General features: G+C 34.8%; 3 protein-coding genes across 3 annotated transcripts in view; 1 reads left to right on the top strand and 2 right to left on the bottom strand.

Moving 5' to 3' along the window:
- Positions 1–934: 934 nt before the first annotated feature.
- On the bottom strand, positions 935–8024 carry LOC132741108 (tetratricopeptide repeat protein 19, mitochondrial-like). The gene is made up of 2 exons (XM_060729202.1): positions 7856–8024; positions 935–3031 (listed from the first exon to the last, which is right to left on the bottom strand). Exons 1-2 carry the CDS (start codon positions 7987–7989, stop codon positions 2041–2043), a joined length of 1125 nt encoding a protein of 374 aa, XP_060585185.1. The 5' UTR covers positions 7990–8024; the 3' UTR covers positions 935–2040.
- On the top strand, positions 5191–7558 carry LOC132741110 (uncharacterized). Its single transcript, XM_060729203.1, has 5 exons — positions 5191–5314; positions 5928–6014; positions 6281–6404; positions 6812–7208; positions 7502–7558. The coding sequence occupies exons 1-5, from the start codon at positions 5191–5193 to the stop codon at positions 7556–7558; spliced, it is 789 nt and encodes a 262-aa protein (XP_060585186.1).
- Positions 8025–11282: 3258 nt separating the features above from the next.
- LOC132741106 (uncharacterized) overlaps positions 11283–22303 on the bottom strand; it is a 54206-nt gene continuing 43185 nt past the window's right edge. Inside the window, exons 20-22 of the mRNA XM_060729200.1 lie at positions 16701–16799; positions 15650–15820; positions 11283–12310 (exon numbers count right to left, since the gene is read on the bottom strand). Coding sequence (XP_060585183.1) covers positions 12248–12310; positions 15650–15820; positions 16701–16799 — 333 coding nt within the window. The 3' untranslated portion in view covers positions 11283–12247. The remainder of the gene's footprint in view (positions 12311–15649; positions 15821–16700; positions 16800–22303) is intronic.

Here is a 22303-nt window from a genome sequence, read left to right as displayed (position 1 = left end):
AATATGGAAAACAGAATTGTCTCCTGCATAGAGGAACAAAGAAATTAAAGGTCAACAGAATATAAAAGGTGACATTATTATATTATTGCTACATTCTCCTGCATAGAGGAACAAAGAAATTAAAGGTCACAGAACATAAAAGGTGATGTTATTGCTACATTGTCTATGGTTAAAAAAATCAATTTCAGTTGAAGAAGACATGTACATGTACTAAGGAATACTAAAACCTTACTTACTGTCAAGGTCTAGAACTGTTCACTTACATTTTGTATAAACTAAGCAGAATAACTCATGAATGTAAACTTGGAGGCCGTGCCGAGTGGTTAACACTTCAGACTAGTAATTTAATGATTGCTAGCTGCATTGGTTCAAACCCTGTCAGTGGCAAACCATTGTTTCCCTGAGCAAGAAACTTTATATTAATTGCTTAGTACTAGTTGGTTCCAGGAATGGATTCAAGAGTGTTTCAATATAAAGCTTATTGCTTCCAACACAAACTAAAAATAAATTTGTATATACTAATGTCAACTTCTACATTCAGACTGCAAAAACTGAAACACAAAACATGGCAAACTCTGAACAATTTTATTCACAAATAAATAACTTTTTTATAATATTGATGCATTTTTAAAGAAAATATTCTTATAATGGTTTACAAACTTAACCCTTTACCACATATATACGCGAAACAACGCACTTTCGACCCCCCCCCCCTTTTTAAGGCCTCAAATAGTGAAAAAATGTCCTATTTGGACCCCAAACATAAGTTTTCGTTTGAAAAATGTTGCTTAAAAAATTGAGCACTTTTTCGGCGCCGCCCCCCATCCAAAAGATACATCAGGGGGTTGCCAGAAGGGGGATGTGCCCCCTTCTGTTAGGGGGGCGGAGTCCCCCTCATCGCCAAGAAAATTTTGGACTTGTGAGAGGGTAAAAATGACCCCAGGTCGATCATAATGTAACGTTTAACCAAGCTGAAAAGCCTTTGACTCTATCTCAATCCCTTGAACAGTTGCAGCACTTTGAAATAAATTTTGATGGAAAAAATCGAGGCAAAATAGTGATTTTTGGCAATTTTGAGATGTCCCCTCGTTGCCATGGTAACAGGAAATTAAAGACTGAGCATGTAGTTACAAAGGCAATGGTCCAGTCAACATTTGTGCCAAGTTTGATTAGTATTGAAGCATTTTTCATAGTTTCATAGCAGTTTGAACTTGTAACAGGAGGCTTTTCAGTGAAAACGGCCATTTTTCACAATATGCTCATGGGGGAAAGGGTTAAAAGAAATCTTTAAAAAAAATGTGATTTTAACAACATGAAACCTATGTCTCCAAATGTATAAACAAATTTTCAAAACATCAAACTTAACAAGAAGCTTAGCGAAGGTAAAAAATAAATATACCTTTATATATATATCATACATTTACAATCATATATTCCCAATTAATTTGAAGTTTTTTTATGAAAGTGCCTTAGACTTCGACAAATCACCTTGTGTGATAGATGATAGTACATTTAAACCTTGGCACACTGGCATTAACTGATTTTACTCCTGCAATCAATGCACACCAAGAAAGGACATTGGACGGCACAGATATGCCATCTCGCCTCAAGGTTATAAAACTGTTATCCGAGTTACTTTTATCAGACTTCTGAGTCGAATATTAGGTTATTAATCATTCTGTGCTGGTTTCTGACCCATCAAAATTTAATAGTCCTAATATTGTGCTCTAAATTTTTTATTAACTTGGACACGGACCATGTTCTGCACGGTTTACTTTTACATATTTTAAAAAATTTCCCTAAAAACATGTAACATACTGTGTCAATATAATGAGGAAATAACAAAATGGTATCACTTCAGTCTTAAAAGTTCAGAACAACACTATTTCAACAATAACAAAGCTCAAGGTTCTTTCAGTCAATGCTTTCACTGAAATATTAGTTATACATAAATTATTTTGTATTAAGTACACACTGGCCATGGCTTTCACTAATACTACACCGCTGCTGGAAAAGCTATGGCCAATGTGACATCAGGTTTCAGTCTTTACTAGCAGCTTTTATCTGGGCTAAACGTGCAAGACAATCTCTACACGGGCCTTTAAGGTACTCATCATTTCCATTCTCCGCTACCTTCAATCCCTGTTCACATGCTTTCTCAGCCTCACTAAATCTTTTAGTCCTTATATACAAAGCACCAAGATTTGATAGAAATGCAGACTGCATGAGACTCTGAGCTTTACGACTGAGTTTTATACCATCTTTTAACAGTTTTTCAGCATTTTCATACTCCTTCAACAATATTTGGCAAGTTGCCAAGTCATTCATTATAGCAAATGAGTTATCATCATTACTACCCAATGTTTCCTGTGAAATTTCAAGAGATTTCTGCAACAGTGACTCAGCGCCTTTATAATCATTTTTCTGTAGATGATAGTTGGCTAGATGTTTCATTGCTTTTCCTAGTAATACTTTAGTATTGACATCCTCTTCTTTTGCCTTCTCAGAATCGTCTTCTGTGCTTCCATTCTCTGCTGCAGATTGTCTTGCTTTCAGTTTAGTTTCTTGTTCCGTTATACAGTGCTTCAGTCCAGTTAGGGCAAGTTCTATTCTACCGGAATATAAATATATTGTGGCAAGTTTCAAAGACATTTCTATCATAGCATTATCGTTCTCCGCCATTCCTAACTGCAACGCTAACTTCATTGTGTCCTTAAAAACTACTTCTGCTGATTTCCAGTCACCAGTTTCCAAACATAAATTTGCAATCTGGTCATATATGAATACCTTATGATTCAAATTTTCTTTATTTGAAATCTTTTTCTCATTCAAGAAGTCCGTCGACATGTTCAAGGCTTCATGAAACGCCTTGCTGGCCTCCCGAATATTCCCCTGCTCTTTGGCGTATATTCCCTTGTAAACAACTTCCCGTACTTTATCTTGGTCAGTAAGTTCTTCCTCCTTTTTCATGAAAAAGCTCAAGAATCCTAATGCTGGCGCAAGTGTTACTGTTCTGAGTGGTTGAGAATATCTGAAAATAAAGAAAAACAAAGACATGATAATGGTAAATATGTCATCAATCTCACTCGTAAAGTCCAAAAAAAATAACGAAAATTTTTGTTTTAATGCTGATTTGATCCACAGAAATGAATAAGCTTTGGACAAATGTCTGAGTCAATGCAAAAAATTGAAAATATTTTTGACATTATCAAATAATTATTTTTTGTTTTTAAAATCATCATAATTATCATCTACATTTCCGAAAAATATATAGGGTAGTGTCTATTGACACCAAAACTCAACATTATTGCTCACACTGGCTCACAGAATTATATATAGTTTAACAATAAAAATCTTGTAAAAGGGAGACTAGGATGAACATAAACACACTGCTATCACAGTGGATCACCTCCCATAATTTTAGCACACTATTCACCTTTTAACACATTGTGCACATAAAAAAAACAGCAAATTATTCTGGAAATATAGTTAGGGAATGCTCTGAAATTTCGCACACACATTATTAACTCAAACCTTCATCACAGGGTTTTTTCCCCCAAGATTTTTGGGTACCCTAACCCATGGAATTGGGAATTTCAGCGATGTTTTCTTAAAAATTGGGGAAAAATGCATGACTTAAATTTTGCAGTGATTAAATGAATGCAGAGAATCACTGTCTAGGACAACATCTTCATATAGGCCTACTGTATTTAATAATAATGACAGTGAAGAAGCCCTTAATTTCAAAGATTTTACATTTTGTTTTTCATAATTTTATTTTGTAACTTTCAATTGGAAATTTGTTCCTGTTGGTTGTGAAAATAATATACTATTTTCAATAATTGGGAATATGACCGAAAAAATCACTGCAACATAAATTATGGTACAAAAGTCTAAATAAATATTTCCGGTCAAAAACTCAGCAGACCTGGGGATGATTACATTGATCAGTAATTGATTTAATTTCTATTATGCTTAAAGGGACTGCACTGGGAGTCTCTCAGTGCAGTCCCTTTAAGCATCATAAAAATTAAATCAATTTTTAATTTCTGAACTGATAGAAAAATATACGGTTTTATTACCCCTCTTTTGAATTTGCCTTGGCATTGTTTCTGAACAGATCAAGGGAAGTAAATATTGCATTCTGTTAATAGCATCATAAACTGAATTGTCTCCCTGTATTTGACTGAAGCAGAATAATAAGTAGCCAAAGGGCTGCAGGCACTGTGGTATTTTCTGATCTCTGCAATCTTAATCGTACTGTATATCTGCATGTATTTTCCTGTATTAGTTTATTTTTATATACTATAATTCATCTTACAGCTCACTGAGATGCAGGGACTGATACATAGGGAATTTTTAAGGACTTGAGTTGCATCAAAAAATCATTTATGTTCATTTTTTATGACAGCCACACTTTATCCTTGCATATCATGGCTACTTCCTTAAAAATGACACTTAAAAAAGTTGCCCCAATTGAGATTTGAACCCCAGACCTCTCACACCCCAGGTACGACTATATTATACTCAACATCACTAATACCGCGTCATCACTTATCTCACAGTAATGGCATATTTTCATGTGACCATTGTTATAATTGGTCAGAATTGACATATCTTATTCAAACACCTTAACAACAAAGTTTCTGTGCAAAATAATCTAAATCTATAGATTGTTACGTAAAACTGAACAACATTTTACAAACTTCTGCAAAACACAACAAAAGTCCATTAAATTTGTGCATATGTCTGAAACAATCATCATTTCCTAAATGTTCTTGTTTGTTGAAAAAATGAATTTTGAGTTACAATGTAATGATACTTTTAATATTTAAAATTATGCAAAATAACTTAAAGAAATTTTAACTGAAACGTGAAAAAACTGAAATAAATCACCATTACCGTGAGGTAAATGATGACATACTGTTTTGAAAATGGCCGACACACGGTTTACATCTGACAAATGAAAACTAATTTTGATTGAATATATTGTTGTTTCCTTGTGTCATATAGCAAAAAAATGACTAAATGATACAGTTTATAACAGTTCTTGTTGTGTAAGTTTATAGATAGTTCCCGCATGACGTCACACATCCGGGCGACCGGTTACCATCCGCCATTTTGATAGGATAACAAAGCGGCTTTCCTGCCGAGTAATCAGAGCGAGAAATTCTATTTTTAACTTTGACAATGGTAGTTTCCTGTTGGGTTCAAGGTTGTTTTAATACAGCCGGTGATTCTGTTAAACGTAGCTTTCATTATATTCCTAAAATTAGAGAGCATGAGGGGCAGCAAACAAAAGAATTAAGTACTGGTTGGAGAGATAACTCCGACACTAAATCACATACTTTTTGTAATATCTTAATAATCTTCCTGTATATTTTAAAAATTGAACCACCTAAATAAAGTTCAGTTCAAAAACTTTACATTACACTACAAAAAATTCTGTATGAAAATGAGAATTGGTACTTCTTTAAGGTTCTGAATAGGGTATAAAAAACATGATCTTTTTACCCCTCAACAGTAGATAAAGTCGACACTTAAATTTTTTAAGTAAAAAATGACAGGAAAATCAGCATCATTTATTTATTTTTACATATTATATGTTTTATATATTTTTTGTTGATGTAAAAACAAGTTTTCAAACATATTTCCCAAGTCAGTGGCCTGTGGTCAATACATTTCTAACTACCTCATTGTAATTTAGTAAAAGGAACATTTTGAAGCAGTTTTTGCCAACGAAAAGTTTCGGTTAATTGAAAAATATTAAAAAGTTTACCAACTTACAAAAAATCATCACATTCTGCCCTGCTCCTATACTACTAGGTGACCATGTGCTTTTTTGTTAAAAAACAAAGTTAAAAAAATTATATTTCTCAAGTGTCGGGGTTATCTATGCGTCCGAGTTATCTCTCCGACCAGTACAGAGCGACGGAGGGTTTGGCTAGCGAATATCAACTGGAAAACTCATCCCACTCCTTCGACAAGGATATGTTCAGCGCATTTTATAAGCGGTACGTTACTAATTGCATCCACGGCATCCATGTATTGTCACCCAATTTTATTGTTGTAATGAGAAAAGCCCCTCCACGACAGCTTACTGCTACTGTCAGAATAAGTACAGTACACACCCAATGATTTCTTAATACAAATATTCTTTGTTGCAATAAAAAAAAACTGGAAAAAAGTCAAGCTGTACAATTTATTGTACTTTATAAACAATAGTTATTGATAAGTTCTAGATCTTGTTAAATTAATAATATTGTGTATGAAATTGCAGGAAAACCAGCTGATCTATATGATAAGTCAAATCCAGACTGGGCTCCAACATTACAACTGAGTGACCTTTTGACTCCCACTAAATCCTGCAAGAAAGCTAAGCAAGCTTCAACTGGCATGAAACGGTATGTGTTCTATATATGTTTCAAGATATATAAATAAATATTTTGCTCAAACTATAAAAAAACTGATGACTAACTTTTGTTGACAAGTTACTTCTATATTCTTGTCCTATTGATGTAATTTTTTTTTTATTTTAAAAGTTTAACACTGAATAAAGTAATAACAGAACTGTATCATATATAGCCAGGGTCTTTCAAATAGAATTTCTATAGGATATAGTATATTTGAGCTGTGTCACGACAAAACCAACATAATGGGTTTGCGACCAGCATAGAGCCAGACCAGCCTGCGCATCCATTCAGTCCGATCAGGGCCATTATATTGGTTTTGCCATGACACGGCTCATATGTAGATGATAAATGGAAAAAAATGAAAGACATCTTTTGACCTTATTGAATAATTTTTTCAGGTACAAAAGAGTCCAAGAAAGGGAAAAGAATCGTATAAAGCACCAAGTTGCCAGGTCTCTGATAGAGTTATCAAGCACAAATGAGCCAGAGTTTGTTGCCACACCATTGCCTGCAGATGTTTTGAACCAAGACCCAGAGCCAATATGCCAACTAACATTTGATGAACCAAACAATGATGATGACACTAGTGTTGATGAACTGGGACAAGTGACACAAAGTCAAGTTAACAGTGAACTTCAGCGACTGCTAAATGAAAACTATGCTTTGAAACAAGAATTACAGCAGGTCAAACTAAATGAATCGTCCTTTGAAAACAATGATGAGAAAGTTAAATACTACACTGGGTTACCAAATTTAATCATGCTGATGACTGTTTTTGACTTTGTGTTCTTTACTGTTTTAAAGTGTTAAGTACCGTGAACTAAGAGGAGCACAGTATAATATACCTGCACACCCTAAACAAGCACGTTAGCCCTGCACCAGTGACCTCGGGGAAGTCTGAATATAATAAATGATTCAAAATTTAGAATTTCCATGTCGGGTATGTAATCCTTATTGATTTCGAGGTATTTTGTTCACGATAAACCTGTTGTTTAACACTGGTGTAAATAATTTAGCAAAAATGTTCTCGCCAAAACAGTCCCACATGTATATATTATGTGACAGTCAGATTTGTTTGTGTACAACAGTATGCTCTGAAGTATTCGGTTATTGACATCGCTAAAGATAGCATTTTCATTGATTAAAATGATATTCATCCGTGTAATCTGTGATTGTGCAATAATTATTTGGATTTTAAATGCGTTTCGAGTTCCACACTTGGATTTTTGTCAGGTTTGCATATTTGTGTGATTTGATATCTATTTTCTAAAGAATGCTAGTAAAGATTAAGAATTTAAATGAAATGAAAAAATACAGGTAATGCTTTTGTACGGGAACTAGACTACTCGCACGCCAGTAGGCTACTGTAACCTCAAAATTGATCAGTATTGACTTTCAAAGGTTTTTTATTTGAACAGATACGTTTGCTTCAATAAATTTACCTCATGTCTTTCATGAATGTTGTTTGTAGTTTTCCACAAAGACCTGCATATCTATATTCAGACGGATTGACGGGAATGTATTGTTTAATACGAAAAAATAACCGGCTAATTCTCTGTACCATGGAGGCAGCCATATTTGTTTATATCGTTGTTGTTGTTGTTACAAGTATGGCTGAAGACCACTAAATTTGTTCCCTCCTCTCTATAAATCAAAATTTGCCTAAAATTAATTTTATTCCTTAAAAATAATGAACAGGTTAAAGAACCTCAAACAAAAATAAAAATGCAACAGTATACCGGTAAAATTTCAGGGTAGTTAGAGGATATTTGTTAAGTTAAGTGTAAGATCGGAATATATTTCACCGAGAGAGCACCAAACTGTATATTTCACGAGTGGCGCAGCCATGAGTGAAATGTGAACTTTTGGTGTTCACGAAACCATCTGCTTTTGTATGTTTTGTGATGTGACTGCTTGTTCCTGAAATAATGCACAAAATGTTACCCAGTGTCTTCTTTCATCAGTAAAGTAAAGCTAGAAAGTATAAATAAGTCATGTGATTTGTAAAGTGTTGGTGAAATGTTACTCCCCCACCCTAGGTCAATTAAATGTCAAGGATCAATGCACCTATGTAGTTTGAGTGCCAAGGCCCAATGGGTGAGGACACTGTTTTTACCTACAAGGTCAAAATGACCTTGGCCTTTGAGCCCTTGACCCCAAAATCAATAGGGGTCATCTACTTGCTAAGACCAATGCACCTATGCAGTTTGAGTGCCAAGGCCCCATGGATCGTAAAGTTATTGATTGGAAACTGTTTTACCTACAAGGTCAATATGACCTTGACTATTGACCACAACATCAAAAGGGGTTACTTACTTGCCAAGACCAATGCACCTACAACGTTTGAAGACCAAGGGCCCATGAGTTGTCAAGTTATTGATTGGAAACTGTTTTTACCTACTAGGCCAATATGACCTTGACCCAAAAAAATAATATGGGTTATCTTATGGTCATGAACAATCGCCATATCAAGTTTGTTGTTCCTAGGCCTAAGGGGTCTTTAGTTTTTGATAGGAAACCCTTTGATAGGAAAGTCAACATGTTTTTTCTTTTAAAAAATTTTAAATTTTTCCTTTTAAAAAGGTTTCATTTAGAAAATTTTTTTAAATACTTGGAGAAAATTTTAACAAAATTTTATTTTAAAATGTTAAAGAAAATTTTTAAAAATTGAAGAAATTTTTTTAAAATTAAAATTTTACCCAATAATGCAAAACAACAAATTTAAAAAAAGTTAAACAACAATATTTTTCCCCTTTTAAGTTTTTGTTATAAATTTCCATGGAGGAAATTATTAAATAGAATTGAGTTTCATAAATTTGTCAAATAATGCAAAAATTTTGACTTTAAACCCAAGATTAGAATATCCCAATTTTAAAGGTCAAAAATAAAATCAATTTGGGGCAGAAAAGGTTAAAAAATTTTAAGTCGGGAAAGCAATATCAAAAGGTTAGGAACCCTTTAATTGGGTGGAAAAATTGGGGTAAATTTAGTGGGAAAAATTTGGTTAAGATTGATGGTCAAAATTTTGGTTAAGAAAAAATGGCCCCGGTTTTTGGTCAAAAAAAGGGAAAATTTAATGGTTAGATTCTACTTACCTGAATCAAATACCTTCAAAAAACTTTCCAAACCAACCCCTTTTCCCAAGTCATCCAAATCCAGACCTATTAAATCTAGTGTATAAAAGTTTTCCATTGTTTCCTATGACCTAAACATTTGACCTGTGACCCCAAAATCAATAGGGGTCATCTACTAGTTATGATCAATCACTTTGTGAAATAGGAAGACTGTGATTTATAGTTTTCAAGGTAAACAGTGAAACCATGTGGTCTACCAATGGACAGACTGACACGACATTGTGCATAACTAGAGCTATCACTAAATGTGATTAATACCCACCCCAAAGATTGCTTTGGAAATGAGGAAAGTACTAGTAACAGAATACCTTGTAAAAGAATTGAAACAGGGTTATGGTTAATTAAAGATAGTTGTGGTTCTGTTACATCATTGCATTTCCTTTCACAGTGGTTGATCATTGATGAAGTTTTACTGAATTACTCTGTAATTAGTCCAGATAGAGTCAAGTTCTTAAGCACTGCACTTTCTTTCACTGCGCTTAACCATTATATGACGTTGCATTGAATTCCAAACATTAGGTTGTAAGTTATGCACTTGACAAGGAAAAGGAACAAACTGCAATAACTATGCAATTAGTCTAAATAGAGTTATGGCTCTTGTGCATTGCACTCCATCTCCCTACGATTGACCATTTAAGTTGCATAGAATTCCAACCAGTGGTTTCAAGTTATGCACTGGACAAAAAAGTACCAAAGGGCAATAACTATGTAATTAGTCCAAATAGAGTTATGATTCTTGAGCACTGTACTTCATTCCACTGCATTTGACCATTGTATGAAGTTGCATTGTAAAAATTCCAACCAGTGGTTTTCAAGTTATGCTCCAGACTTAAAAATATTTTAAGTCCCTTTTGAGTTAAAGTCACGGGCTAAAAAGATGGGCTGACTGACAGACATGGACAAGTAACATTATCAGATGTTCAACTTTAATGAGTGGGTGACTAACCTGCTTTTTTTTTTGGAATAAAAATGTAAAATGATACAATGGATTGGGAATATACTACTGTGTTCCTAATTCTTCTACATTTGATGTTTGAAAATCTGTAAACATATCAAGAGGCATGCAACTGAAATTCAAAGGGACAAGATACTGAAAGATACTATAAGAAAATAAAAAACAACCTACTTTAACAAGAGATAGGGCTTACCAAAATATGATCTATTTTATTATGGTGAATAAATTTTAAACAACTTGCATCAATAATAGTATTTATGTCATCATTTAATGATTTCGTATGAATTCTTACAGATTTGTATAAATTCAGCAGACAGTTTGTAAATAATATTTCATAAAAATTCCCAATTTTGTTCTGCAAATACATTAAATATTAAGTGTATGAAAATAATGCATCTGGTAATGCTGAAAAGATCGCCCATTGTTGGAACAGATTTCTAAATATAATTGCAGTTACATTATTGTATTCTTGCTATTTATTCAAAATGACCTTTATAAATGTAAAGATTTGTATTAATGCAAAATTGAATTTACTGCATTAGACCGACATCATCACATTACATGTATCTGATCTACAAACATTGCAAAAAAATAAAACTTGTAAGCTTTTAAAATTGTAGCCATTAAATTTTGATGAAGGATCATTCTTTTGACATGTATAAGGGAGAGGGGCACTTAACAAGTGTAGACAAAATACAACAGCACACAACTTTGAAGAAACAATTTATTCATGAATGTTAAATTAAGTTCATTATTTTAATTAACTAACATATTTAATTGCATTCATTTACATAAACAGTATTTAATTGTGATCTTTTTCAGAAAAGGTGTTGTGATCAATCACAGAAACAGTATTTAATTGTGATCATTTACAGAAATACATGTAGCAATTGTGATCATTAAATTTTACAGAAATAGTATTTCATTGTGATCTTTTTCCAGAAAAAAAGTATTTAGTTGTGATCAATCAAAGAAACAGTATTTAATTGTTATCATTTACAGAAATATCAATTGTGATCATTAAATTTTTCAGAAATAGTATTTCATTGTGATCTTTTTCAGAAAAAGTATTTAGATGTGATCAATCACAGAAACAGTATTTGATTGTATAAGTTGGCACAGACAAAAGGTAAATAAATAAATATGTAGCACAGACTAAAAGTAAATAAATAAATAAGTTACAATCACTATGAACAAATGTAATATTTTGTTTTGTCCATCCATGTTGCCTCAATGAATAAAGAATTTACTTACACAATTACTTAACAGTCAGTTTAAGCACTATTAGGATTTATATAGCATCAAGGAACAGTCATCTGAATAGCAGCTGCAGTCTCACTGTAACAAGTCACAAGAATAAAGTTCTAAGTTAAATTGTTGTCACAGCTCCAGGACATGAAAACAAATGAATGCTCACTGTTTACTAAATATTATTAACCACTGTATTAAGTCTGCTTTTAAATTCAATTAGTCCGTACAAAAATTAAGGGATTTCAATATCAAAATAAACAAATTGAGTTGCCAACAGTACAGAGTCTTAAGTCAAAATCCATGGATATGAAATCTGGCATGACCCTGTAATGGTGGCAAAGGCTAATCTATTTATGTTCCAGCAAAGTCTGTGTTAATCTCCTACATAACCTTTTCCATGATTGTGCTCATCCAACATTATCTTTTAGTGTAATTATTGTCCTGTTACCATGGAAACATAACAACTACAGTACAGTCTGATACAACATTGTCCATTAACGATATTTTACACCATATTTGTTTCTCCTGTAGCCGTAATAATAAGCAGGGTGATGTGCCTGAAAAAGAAATATACAAAGTTCAAATCGTGGGTTGACCGCAAAACTGCAATAACTTATATGAAATAACAAAAGGAATTACTACAGTTTTGCTGTCAAGCATCAAAATAATGAAGTAAACAAGATATGTTTGTAAAACATGTATGCCCCACTATCAGCAGCCAATTAGTCATGTGATAAGGTTATTATGCATGACTTCTGACCCAGTGATCAAACAATTAATAAGGGTTATAAAGTATCTACTGGTCATGACCTTGACCTTTGACCCCTTGACCCAAAACTCAATAGGGGTCATCTGCTGGTCATGACCAATCATCACACAAAGTTTGAAGTTCCTAAGCCTAGGCGTTTTTAGTAAATTGATCAGAAACCGTTTTTACCTACAAGGTCAATGTGACCTTGACCTTAGACCCATTGACCCCAAAATCAAAAGGGGTCATCTGCTGGTCATGACCAATCACCATGCCAAGTTTGAAGTTCCTAGACCTAAGGGTTCTCTTATTATTGATCGGAAACCGTTTTAACATACAAGGTCAATGTGACCTTGCTCTTTGACACCTAAATCAATAGGGGTCATCTGCAGGTCATGACCAATCACCATGCCAAGTTTGAAGTTCCTAGGCCGAAGCGTTCTTTAGTTATTGATTGGATACCGTTTTTACTTACAAGGTCATTGTGACCGTGACCTTTGACCCCTTGATCCCAAAATCAATAGGAGTAATCTGCTGGTCATGACAAATCACCATACCAAGTTTTAAGTTCCTAGGCCTAAGCAATCTTGAGTTATTGATCAGAAACCGTTTTTACTTACAAGGTCAATGTGACCTTGACCTTTGACCCCTTCACCTAAAACTCAAAAGAGTCATCTGCTGGTCATGACCAATCATCACACAAAGTTTGAAGTTCCTAAGCCTAAGCTTTTATAGTTAATTGATCGGAAACTGTTTTTACCTACAAGGTCAATGTGACCTTGACCTTTGACCCCAAAATCTATAGGTCATCTGCTGGTCATGACCAATCACCATACCAAGTTTGAAGTTCCTAGGCAGAAGAGTTCTTAAGTTATTGATCGGAAAGCATTTTAACCTACAAGGTCAATGTGACTTTGCCCTTTAACCTCTTAACCCCAAAATCAATAGGGTCATCTGCTGGTCATGACCAATCACCATACCAAGTTTGAAGTTCCTAGGCCTAATGGTTCTTTAGTTATTGATCTGAAACCGTTTTTACCTAAGAGGTCAATGTGACCTTGCCCTTTGACCCCTTAACGCCAAAATCAATAGGGGTCATCTGATTGGTCATAACCAATCACCATACCAAGTTTGAAGTTCCTAGGCCTAAGGGTTCTTTTGTTATTGATCAGAAACCGTTTTTACTTACAAGGTCAATGTGTCCTTGACCTTTGACCCCTTGACCCCAAAATAAATAGGGGTCATCTACTGATCATGACCAATCACCATACCAAGTTTGAAGTTCCTAGGCCTTAAGGTTCTTTAGTTATTGATCGGAAACTGTTTTTGCTTACAAGGTCAATGTGACCTTGACCTTTGACCCCTTGACCCCAAAATCAATAGGGGTCATCTACTGATCGTGACCAATCACCATACCAAGTTTGAAGTTCCTAGGCCTTAAGGTTCTTTAGTTATTGATCGGAAACCGTTTTTGCTTTCAAGGTCAATGTGACCTTGAACTTTGACCCCTTGACCCCAAAATCAATAGGGGTCATCTACTGGTCGTGACCAATCACCATACCAAGTTTGAAGTTCCTAGGCCTTAAGGTTCTTTAGTTATTGATCGGAAACCGTTTTTGCTTTCAAGGTCAATGTGACCCTGAACTTTGACCCCTTGACCCCAAAATCAATAGGGGTCATCTACTGGTCATGACCAATCACCATACCAAGTTTGAAGTTCCTCGGCCTTAAGGTTCTTTAGTTATTGATCGGAAACTGTTTTTGCTTTCAAAGTCAATGTGACTTTGACCTTTGACCCCTTGACCCCAAAATCAATAGGGGTCATCTACTGATCATGACTAATCACCATACCAAGTTTGAAGTTCCTAGGCCTTAAGGTTCTTTAGTTACTGATCGGAAACCGTTTTTGCTTACAAGGTCAATGTGACCTTGACCTTTGACCCCTTGACCCCAAAATCAATAGGGGTCATCTACTGGTCGTGACCAATCACCATACCAAGTTTGAAGTTCCTAGGCCTTAAGGTTCTTTAGTTATTGATCGGAAACCGTTTTTGCTTTCAAGGTCAATGTGACCTTGAACTTTGACCCCTTGACCCCAAAATCAATAGGGGTCATCTACTGGTCATGACCAATCACCATACCAAGTTTGAAGTTCCTAGGCCTTAAGGTTCTTTAGTTATTGATCGGAAACTGTTTTTGCTTTCAAAGTCAATGTGACTTTGACCTTTGACCCCTTGACCCCAAAATCAATAGGGGTCATCTACTGATCATGACTAATCACCATACCAAGTTTGAAGTTCCTAGGCCTTAAGGTTCTTTAGTTACTGATCGGAAACCGTTTTTGCTTACAAGGTCAATGTGACCTTGACCTTTGACCCCTTGACCCCAAAATCAATAGGGGTCATCTACTGATCATGACCAATCACCATACCATGTTTGAAGTTCATAGGCCTTAAGGTTCTTTAGTTATTGATCGGAAACCGTTTTTGCTTTCAAGGTCAATGTGACCTTGACCTTTGACCCCTTGACCCCAAAATCAATAGGGGTCATCTACTGGTCATGACCAATCACCATACCAAGTTTGAAGTTCCTAGACCTAAGGGTTCTTTAGTTATCACTCGGAAACCATTTGGTCTACGGACCGATGGACCGACAAGTGCAAAGCAATATACCCCCTTTTCTTCGAAATGGGGGCATAATAATGAAGTATCTTAATATACATGATTTAAATATTCTAAGTGCAAAAAGGAATGAATTTGATCAGCATTTAAATAAGTAAAGGACTCAATGAACAATTGTCCTGCTGGTGGCAATAGATTCTTAGCACATCGATGCCGTCGGATCATTGGTCTGCATTGTCCGTTATTTTGTTAGTACTTATCTTGAAAATTTTCTCTAAAAATGATAAACTTTCAGACTGTAAAAAACTTTGTTAAATGAAAAAGTGAGAGTGATAAAAATAGTAAATTTTGTCAATTTATTAAAAAAAATAGTAAATTTTGTCAATTTATTCAAAGTAACACCGGAATTGTGAACATTATACAGTTTTTAAACTATAAATATTTTCTTTTTACTTTGATATTTTAGAAGATTTATTTACCCCATCTGGAGGCAAGTCACTTTAATCAACAGTGTACATTAAACATACCGGATCAGTAACACCTGCACCTTTCTTTATTGTGTTCATTAACTCTTTGATCTTCCTAATTGCCACAGATATGCATGCAAATGCTTGTTCAGCATGCTGATAAGATTTCACCAATATATATGGATTTCTTTTTCTTCTTCTTTGGGATGTGACAGTCGACTCATTTTCTTCCTAAAACAAAAAAACAAGAATATGCTGTAAAACACAAATGTCCAGGCAAAAAGCTAGGATAAAATGTAAGATATACCGATCATTTACTTTGTATTGATGAGTAAATATGTGCATTATGAAGCCACTGGTACAAGTAGATTTTAAGAAGTTAAGATAATTCCAACTTGACAGTATGTCAGAAGGACGGTTCAAAAACCGTATGCCGGGGGGCATAAAAATCTTTGCCCTTTGTTATTTTGGTTTACCTTTTACGGACAGTTCAAATACTATATGCATTGGGGTCATCATAATCTTTATATCATTGCCGATTTTGGTTTACTTTGTGCAGGTAATTGGACGGTTCAGCTATCTTAATCCTTAACCTTTTGGTGGCAGCTCAATATTTCTATGACTGACCATAGTGAAGACCAAGGAAAGCCAGCATAATTATCTGTGCTGTCTGATCATGTTCTTAACTTTTTTCTATTCAATATGCAAATATTTTGAAATTTTCTTTTAATATGTCAGATGGTTTTGCTTTGGTTCAAACATATTTATCTAAGCTTGATTGCAAAACAAGTTCTTGCAACTTACATAAATCACTTTCGATTCCACTTCCTGGAACCCACAAGTACTGGTGTCATATGAAGAATTATGGTCATGACCCGATTTGGGCTCGAGTCTATGATACCTAGGTTGAGAGGTAGACACCTTACCACTAGACTACCATTCTGGCCTAATCATTTATTGGACGTTTTATCTCATATAGGATTAGAATGACCTGGTTTAGGTTAAAAGAAGCAAACTGATAATAAAAAAATGCAAGATGATTTATGAAATCAGTCTGACAATTATCTGACATCACATTTTATTTTTCCAATGAAATGTGACAGTGACTTACCGATTGGTGGTATTTCAGTTCAATATAACAGCCAGTCTCCCACTGTATCTGTTTCAAGTTGTAACAGTCTGGATTTACTAACATCTCCGAGTAATTGATCTAAAAATAAAATGATATACAAAGAATATGAAAGTAATACAAAATTTCAATTATAGAAGCCTGGCCTCGAGATTACAAATTTTTTTTCAGAATTCTGTCCATCAGGATTTTCATTGGTCAATATATTACATTCATTGGGGGATTCTGACTAATCAAGTTACATCCAAGATCTGAGCAACACTCCGACATCTTAACATAAGCTTGCTATACACAAAGTTCGTTGAAATATCTCATTCCAAACTTCAGACATGACAGGGAAACTTTCCTAAAAAAAATATTCTATTTTGACCTTGACCAAAAAGCAATCCAAAGAGAGGTCTTCACAAAAGCTTGCAACAAAGAAAGTCTCATTGTATTACCTCATTCTAATTTACTTATTGACTGGACATCAAATTTTCTATTTTTAGTTATAGCCACCTTGACCATACACAAAAAAATACACTGTGACCTTAATCCTAGGGATCTTAAAAGCAATCAAAAGCAATGTCTTTACATAAGCTTACTTTTACGAAATTTAATTAAGATTATAAGTCAATCATGCCCTTACACCAATTTAATAACAGTCTTGAGTCACAGGAGTAATAAATATGCCAACTATTATTTCATACATGAGTTTAAATACTCAAAATGATTTTTTTGCAGCAGAAATTATAGCTTTAAGTGGGTTTACAATTTAAAGTGGCCTCCAGCTTATCTAATAGAAATTTTAAGTATGTTATTTTTATATAAATCATAATTTTTTTTATATAACTGTAAAATCAAAAGAATTAAGGGGGGGTGGGGGGTGGGGAATAACAATTGCTGACTTTAAAATACATGAACAAGGAAAACCCTAGATACTTCTTATAGACTTACATTTCTGCTCTCTATATTTATATTAGTAAAGCTGCTGACAATTGAAAATCCCAATCTTCCATTTTTAGAAACGACATGCTATAAATAGGTCTCCGGAATCTGTTTTGAAGAAGGTTTGGTAGTGATATGATGCACATTTCCAAGGTAAAATTACTTAAATACCTAGTTTGAGACAACACAGAATTGTTTTCCCAACAGAAAATGAAAGCTGAACTGATGTCAATGAGTTAGCTGCATGGGTAATTTGCTGTCAATACAACCTGCTTATGTAAAAATAACAAGAGGGCCATGATGGCCCTGGATCGCTCACCTGACACAACCGCATCCAAGCAATGTCTTAAACAAGCATCATGACCAAGTTTGATGCGACTGAGTCAAACATGTGACCTATAGTGTGTTATAAAGATTTTTCCATATTTGGGCAATGTGACCTAATTTTTGACTGGACACAACCCATATTCAAACTTGACCTAGAAATCATCAAAACAACCTTCCTGACCAATTTCCAGGAAATTTGGATCAAAACTGCAGCCACTAGAGTGTTAAAAAAAAATTTCTATTTTTAGCTCCTGTGACCTAGTTTTTGACCGAACATGACCAATCTTAGCACTTGACCCAGAAAACATCAAAACAACATTCTTGACAAATTTCCAGAATATTTGAATAAAAACTGCAGCCACTAGAGTGTAAACAAGCTTTTTCTATTTTTAACTCCTGTGACCTAGTTTTTGACCTGAGATGACCCATCTTCAAACTTGACCTAGAAATCATCAAAACAACCTTCCTGACAAATTTACAGAATATTTGAATCAATACTGCAGCCACTAGAGTGTTAACAAGCTTTTTCTATGTTTAGCTCCTGTGACCTAGTTTTTGACCGGAGATAACCCATCTTCGAACTTGACCTAGAAATCATCAAAACAACCTTCCTGACAAATTTCAAGAATATTTGGATGAAAACTGCAGCCCCTAATGTGTTAACAAGCTTTTCTATTTTTAGCTCCTGTGACCTAGTTTTTGACCTGAGATGACCCATCCTCGAACTTGACCTAGAATCATCAAAACAACCTTTCTGACAAATTTCCAGAATGTTTGGATGAAAACTGCAACCATTAGAGTGTTAACAAGCTTTTTCTATTTTTAGCTCCTGTGACCTAGTTTTTGACCAGACATGACCATCTTCGAACTTGACCTAGAAATCATTAAAACAACCTTCCTGACAAATTTCCAGAATATTTTAATCAAAACTGCAGCCACTAGATTGTTAACAAGCTTTTTCTATTTTTAGCTCCTGTGACCTAGTTTTTGACCGGAGATAGCCCATCTTCGAACTTGACCTGAAAATCATCAAAACAACCTTCCTGACAAATTTCAAGAATATTTGGATGAAATCTACAGCCCCTAATGTGTTAACAAGCTTTTTCTATTTTTAGCACCTGTGACCTAGTTTTTTACCGGACATGACCCATCTTCGAACTGGATTTAGATATCATCAAAACAACATTCTTGACAAATATCCAGAATATTTAGATGAAAACTGCAGCCACAAGAGTGTTAACAAGCTTTTTCTATTTTTAGCTCCTGTGACCTAGTTTTTGACCGGACATTACCCATCTTCGAACTTGACTTAGATATCATCAAAACAACCTTCCTGAAAAATTTCCAGAATATTTGGATGAAAACTGCAGCCACTAGAGTGTTAACAAACTTTTTCTATTTTTAGCTCCTGTGACCTAGTTTTTGACCTGAGATGACCCATCTTCGAACTTGACCTAGATATTATCTAAGCAACCTTCCTGACAAATTTCCAGAATATTTAGATGAAAACTGCAGCCACTAGAGTGTTAACAAGCTTTTTCTATTTTTAGCTCCTGTGACCTAGTTTTTGACCGGAGATGACCCATCTTCGAACTTGACCTAGATATCATCAAAACAACCTTCCTGACAAATTTCCAAATATTTGGATCAAAACTGCAGCCACTAGAGTGTTAACAAGCTTTTTCTATTTTTAGCTCCTGTGACCTAGTTTTTGACCCGACATGATCCATCTTCAAACTTGACCTAGATATCATCTAAACAACCTTCCTGACAAATTTTCAGAATATTTGGATGAAAACTGCAGCCTATAGAGTGTTAACAAGCTTTTTCTATTTTTAGCTCCTGTGACCTAGTTTTTGACCGGAGATGACCCATCTTCGAACTTGACTTAGAAACCATCAAAACAACTTTCCTGACAAATTTCCAGAATATTTGGATGAAAACTGCAGCCTATAGAGTGTTAACAAGCTTTTTCTATTTTTAGCTCCTGTGACCTAGTTTTTGACCGAGATGACCCATCTTCGAACTTGACCTAGATATCATCAAAACAACCTTCCTGACAAATTTCCAAAATATTTGGATGAAAACTGCAGCCACTAGAGTGTTAACAAGCTTTTTCTATTTTTAGCTCCTGTGACCTAGTTTTTGACCTGAGATGACCTATCTTCGAACTTGACCTCGATATCATCAAAACAACCTTCCTGACAAATTTCTAGAATATTTGGATGAAAACTGCAGCCTCTAGAGTGTTAACAAGCTTTTTCTTTTTTTAGCTCCTGTGACCTAGTTTTTTGACCCGAGATAACCCATCTTCGAACTCGATCTGTATTTCATTAAGACAAACATTCTGACAAATTTCTAGAATATTTGGATGAAAACTGCAGCCTCTAGAGTGTTAACAAGCTTTTTCTATGTTTAGCTCCTGTGACCTAGTTTTTGACCGGAGATAACCCATCTTCGAACTTGACCTAGAAATCATCAAAACAACCTTCCTGACAAATTTCAAGAATATTTGGATGAAAACTGCAGCCCCTAATGTGTTAACAAGCTTTTCTATTTTTAGCTCCTGTGACCTAGTTTTTGACCTGAGATGACCCATCCTCGAACTTGACCTAGAAATCATCAAAACAACCTTTCTGACAAATTTCCAGAATGTTTGGATGAAAACTGCAACCATTAGAGTGTTAACAAGCTTTTTCTATTTTTAGCTCCTGTGACTTAGTTTTTGACCAGACATGATCCATCTTCGAACTTGACCTAGAAATCATTAAAACAACCTTCCTGACAAATTTCCAGAATATTTTAATCAAAACTGCAGCCACTAGATTGTTAACAAGCTTTTACTATTTTTAGCTCCTGTGACCTAGTTTTTGACCGGAGATAGCCCATCTTCGAACTTGACCTGAAAATCATCAAAACAACCTTCCTGACAAATTTCAAAAATATTTGGATGAAAACTGCAGCCCCTAGAGTGTTAACAAGCTTTTTCTATTTTTAGCACCTGTGACCTAGTTTTTTACCGGACATGACCCATCTTCGAACTTGATTTAGATATCATCAAAACAACATTCTTGACAAATTTCCAGAATATTTAGATGAAAACTGCAGCCACTAGAGTGTTAACAAGCTTTTTCTATTTTTAGCTCCTGTGACCTAGTTTTTGACCGGACATTACCCATCTTCCAACTTGACTTAGATATCATCAAAACAACCTTCCTGACAAATTTCCAGAATATTTGGATGAAAACTGCAGCCACTAGAGTGTTAACAAACTTTTTCTATTTTTAGCTCCTGTGACCTAGTTTTTGACCTGAGATGACCCATCTTCGAACTTGACCTAGATATTATCTAAGCAACCTTCCTGACAAATTTCCAGAATATTTAGATGAAAACTGCAGCCACTAGAGTGTTAACAAGCTTTTTCTATTTTTAGCACCTGTGACCTAGTTTTTGACCGGAGATGACCCATCTTCGAACTTGACCTAGATATCATCAAAACAACCTTCCTGACAAATTTCCAAAATATTTGGATCAAAACTGCAGCCACTAGAGTGTTAACAAGCTTTTTCTATTTTTAGCTCCTGTGACCTAGTTTTTGACCCGACATGATCCATCTTCAAACTTGACCTAGATATCATCTAAACAACCTTCCTGACAAATTTTCAGAATATTTGGATGAAAACTGCAGCCTATAGAGTGTTAACAAGCTTTTTCTATTTTTAGCTCCTGTGACCTAGTTTTTGACCGGAGATGACCCATCTTCGAACTTGACTTAGAAACCATCAAAACAACTTTCCTGACAAATTTCCAGAATATTTGGATGAAAACTGCAGCCTATAGAGTGTTAACAAGCTTTTTCTATTTTTAGCTCCTGTGACCTAGTTTTTGACCGAAGATGACCCATCTTCGAACTTGACCTAGATATCATCAAAACAACCTTCCTGACAAATTTCCAAAATATTTGGATGAAAACTGCAGCCACTAGAGTGTTAACAAGCTTTTTCTATTTTTAGCTCCTGTGACCTAGTTTTTGACCTGAGATGACCTATCTTCGAACTTGACCTCGATATCATCAAAACAACCTTCCTGACAAATTTCTAGAATATTTGGATGAAAACTGCAGCCTCTAGAGTGTTAACAAGCTTTTTCTTTTTTTAGCTCCTGTGACCTAGTTTTTTGACCCGAGATAACCCATCTTCGAACTCGATCTGTATTTCATTAAGACAAACATTCTGACAAAGTTTGATGATGATCCAATCAAAACTGTGACTGCTAGACTGTTAACAACCCAATTATTAGAGTGTTAACAAGCTTTTTCTATTTTTAGCTCC

The sequence above is a fragment of the Ruditapes philippinarum genome, unplaced genomic scaffold (assembly GCF_026571515.1).
Source record: "Ruditapes philippinarum isolate M1 unplaced genomic scaffold, ASM2657151v2 ctg3196_1_1_1_1, whole genome shotgun sequence".
Classification (NCBI taxonomy): Eukaryota; Metazoa; Mollusca; class Bivalvia; order Venerida; family Veneridae; genus Ruditapes; species Ruditapes philippinarum.
Note: the sequence above shows the minus strand (reverse complement) of the source record. Positions and strands in the feature narration are given on the sequence as shown.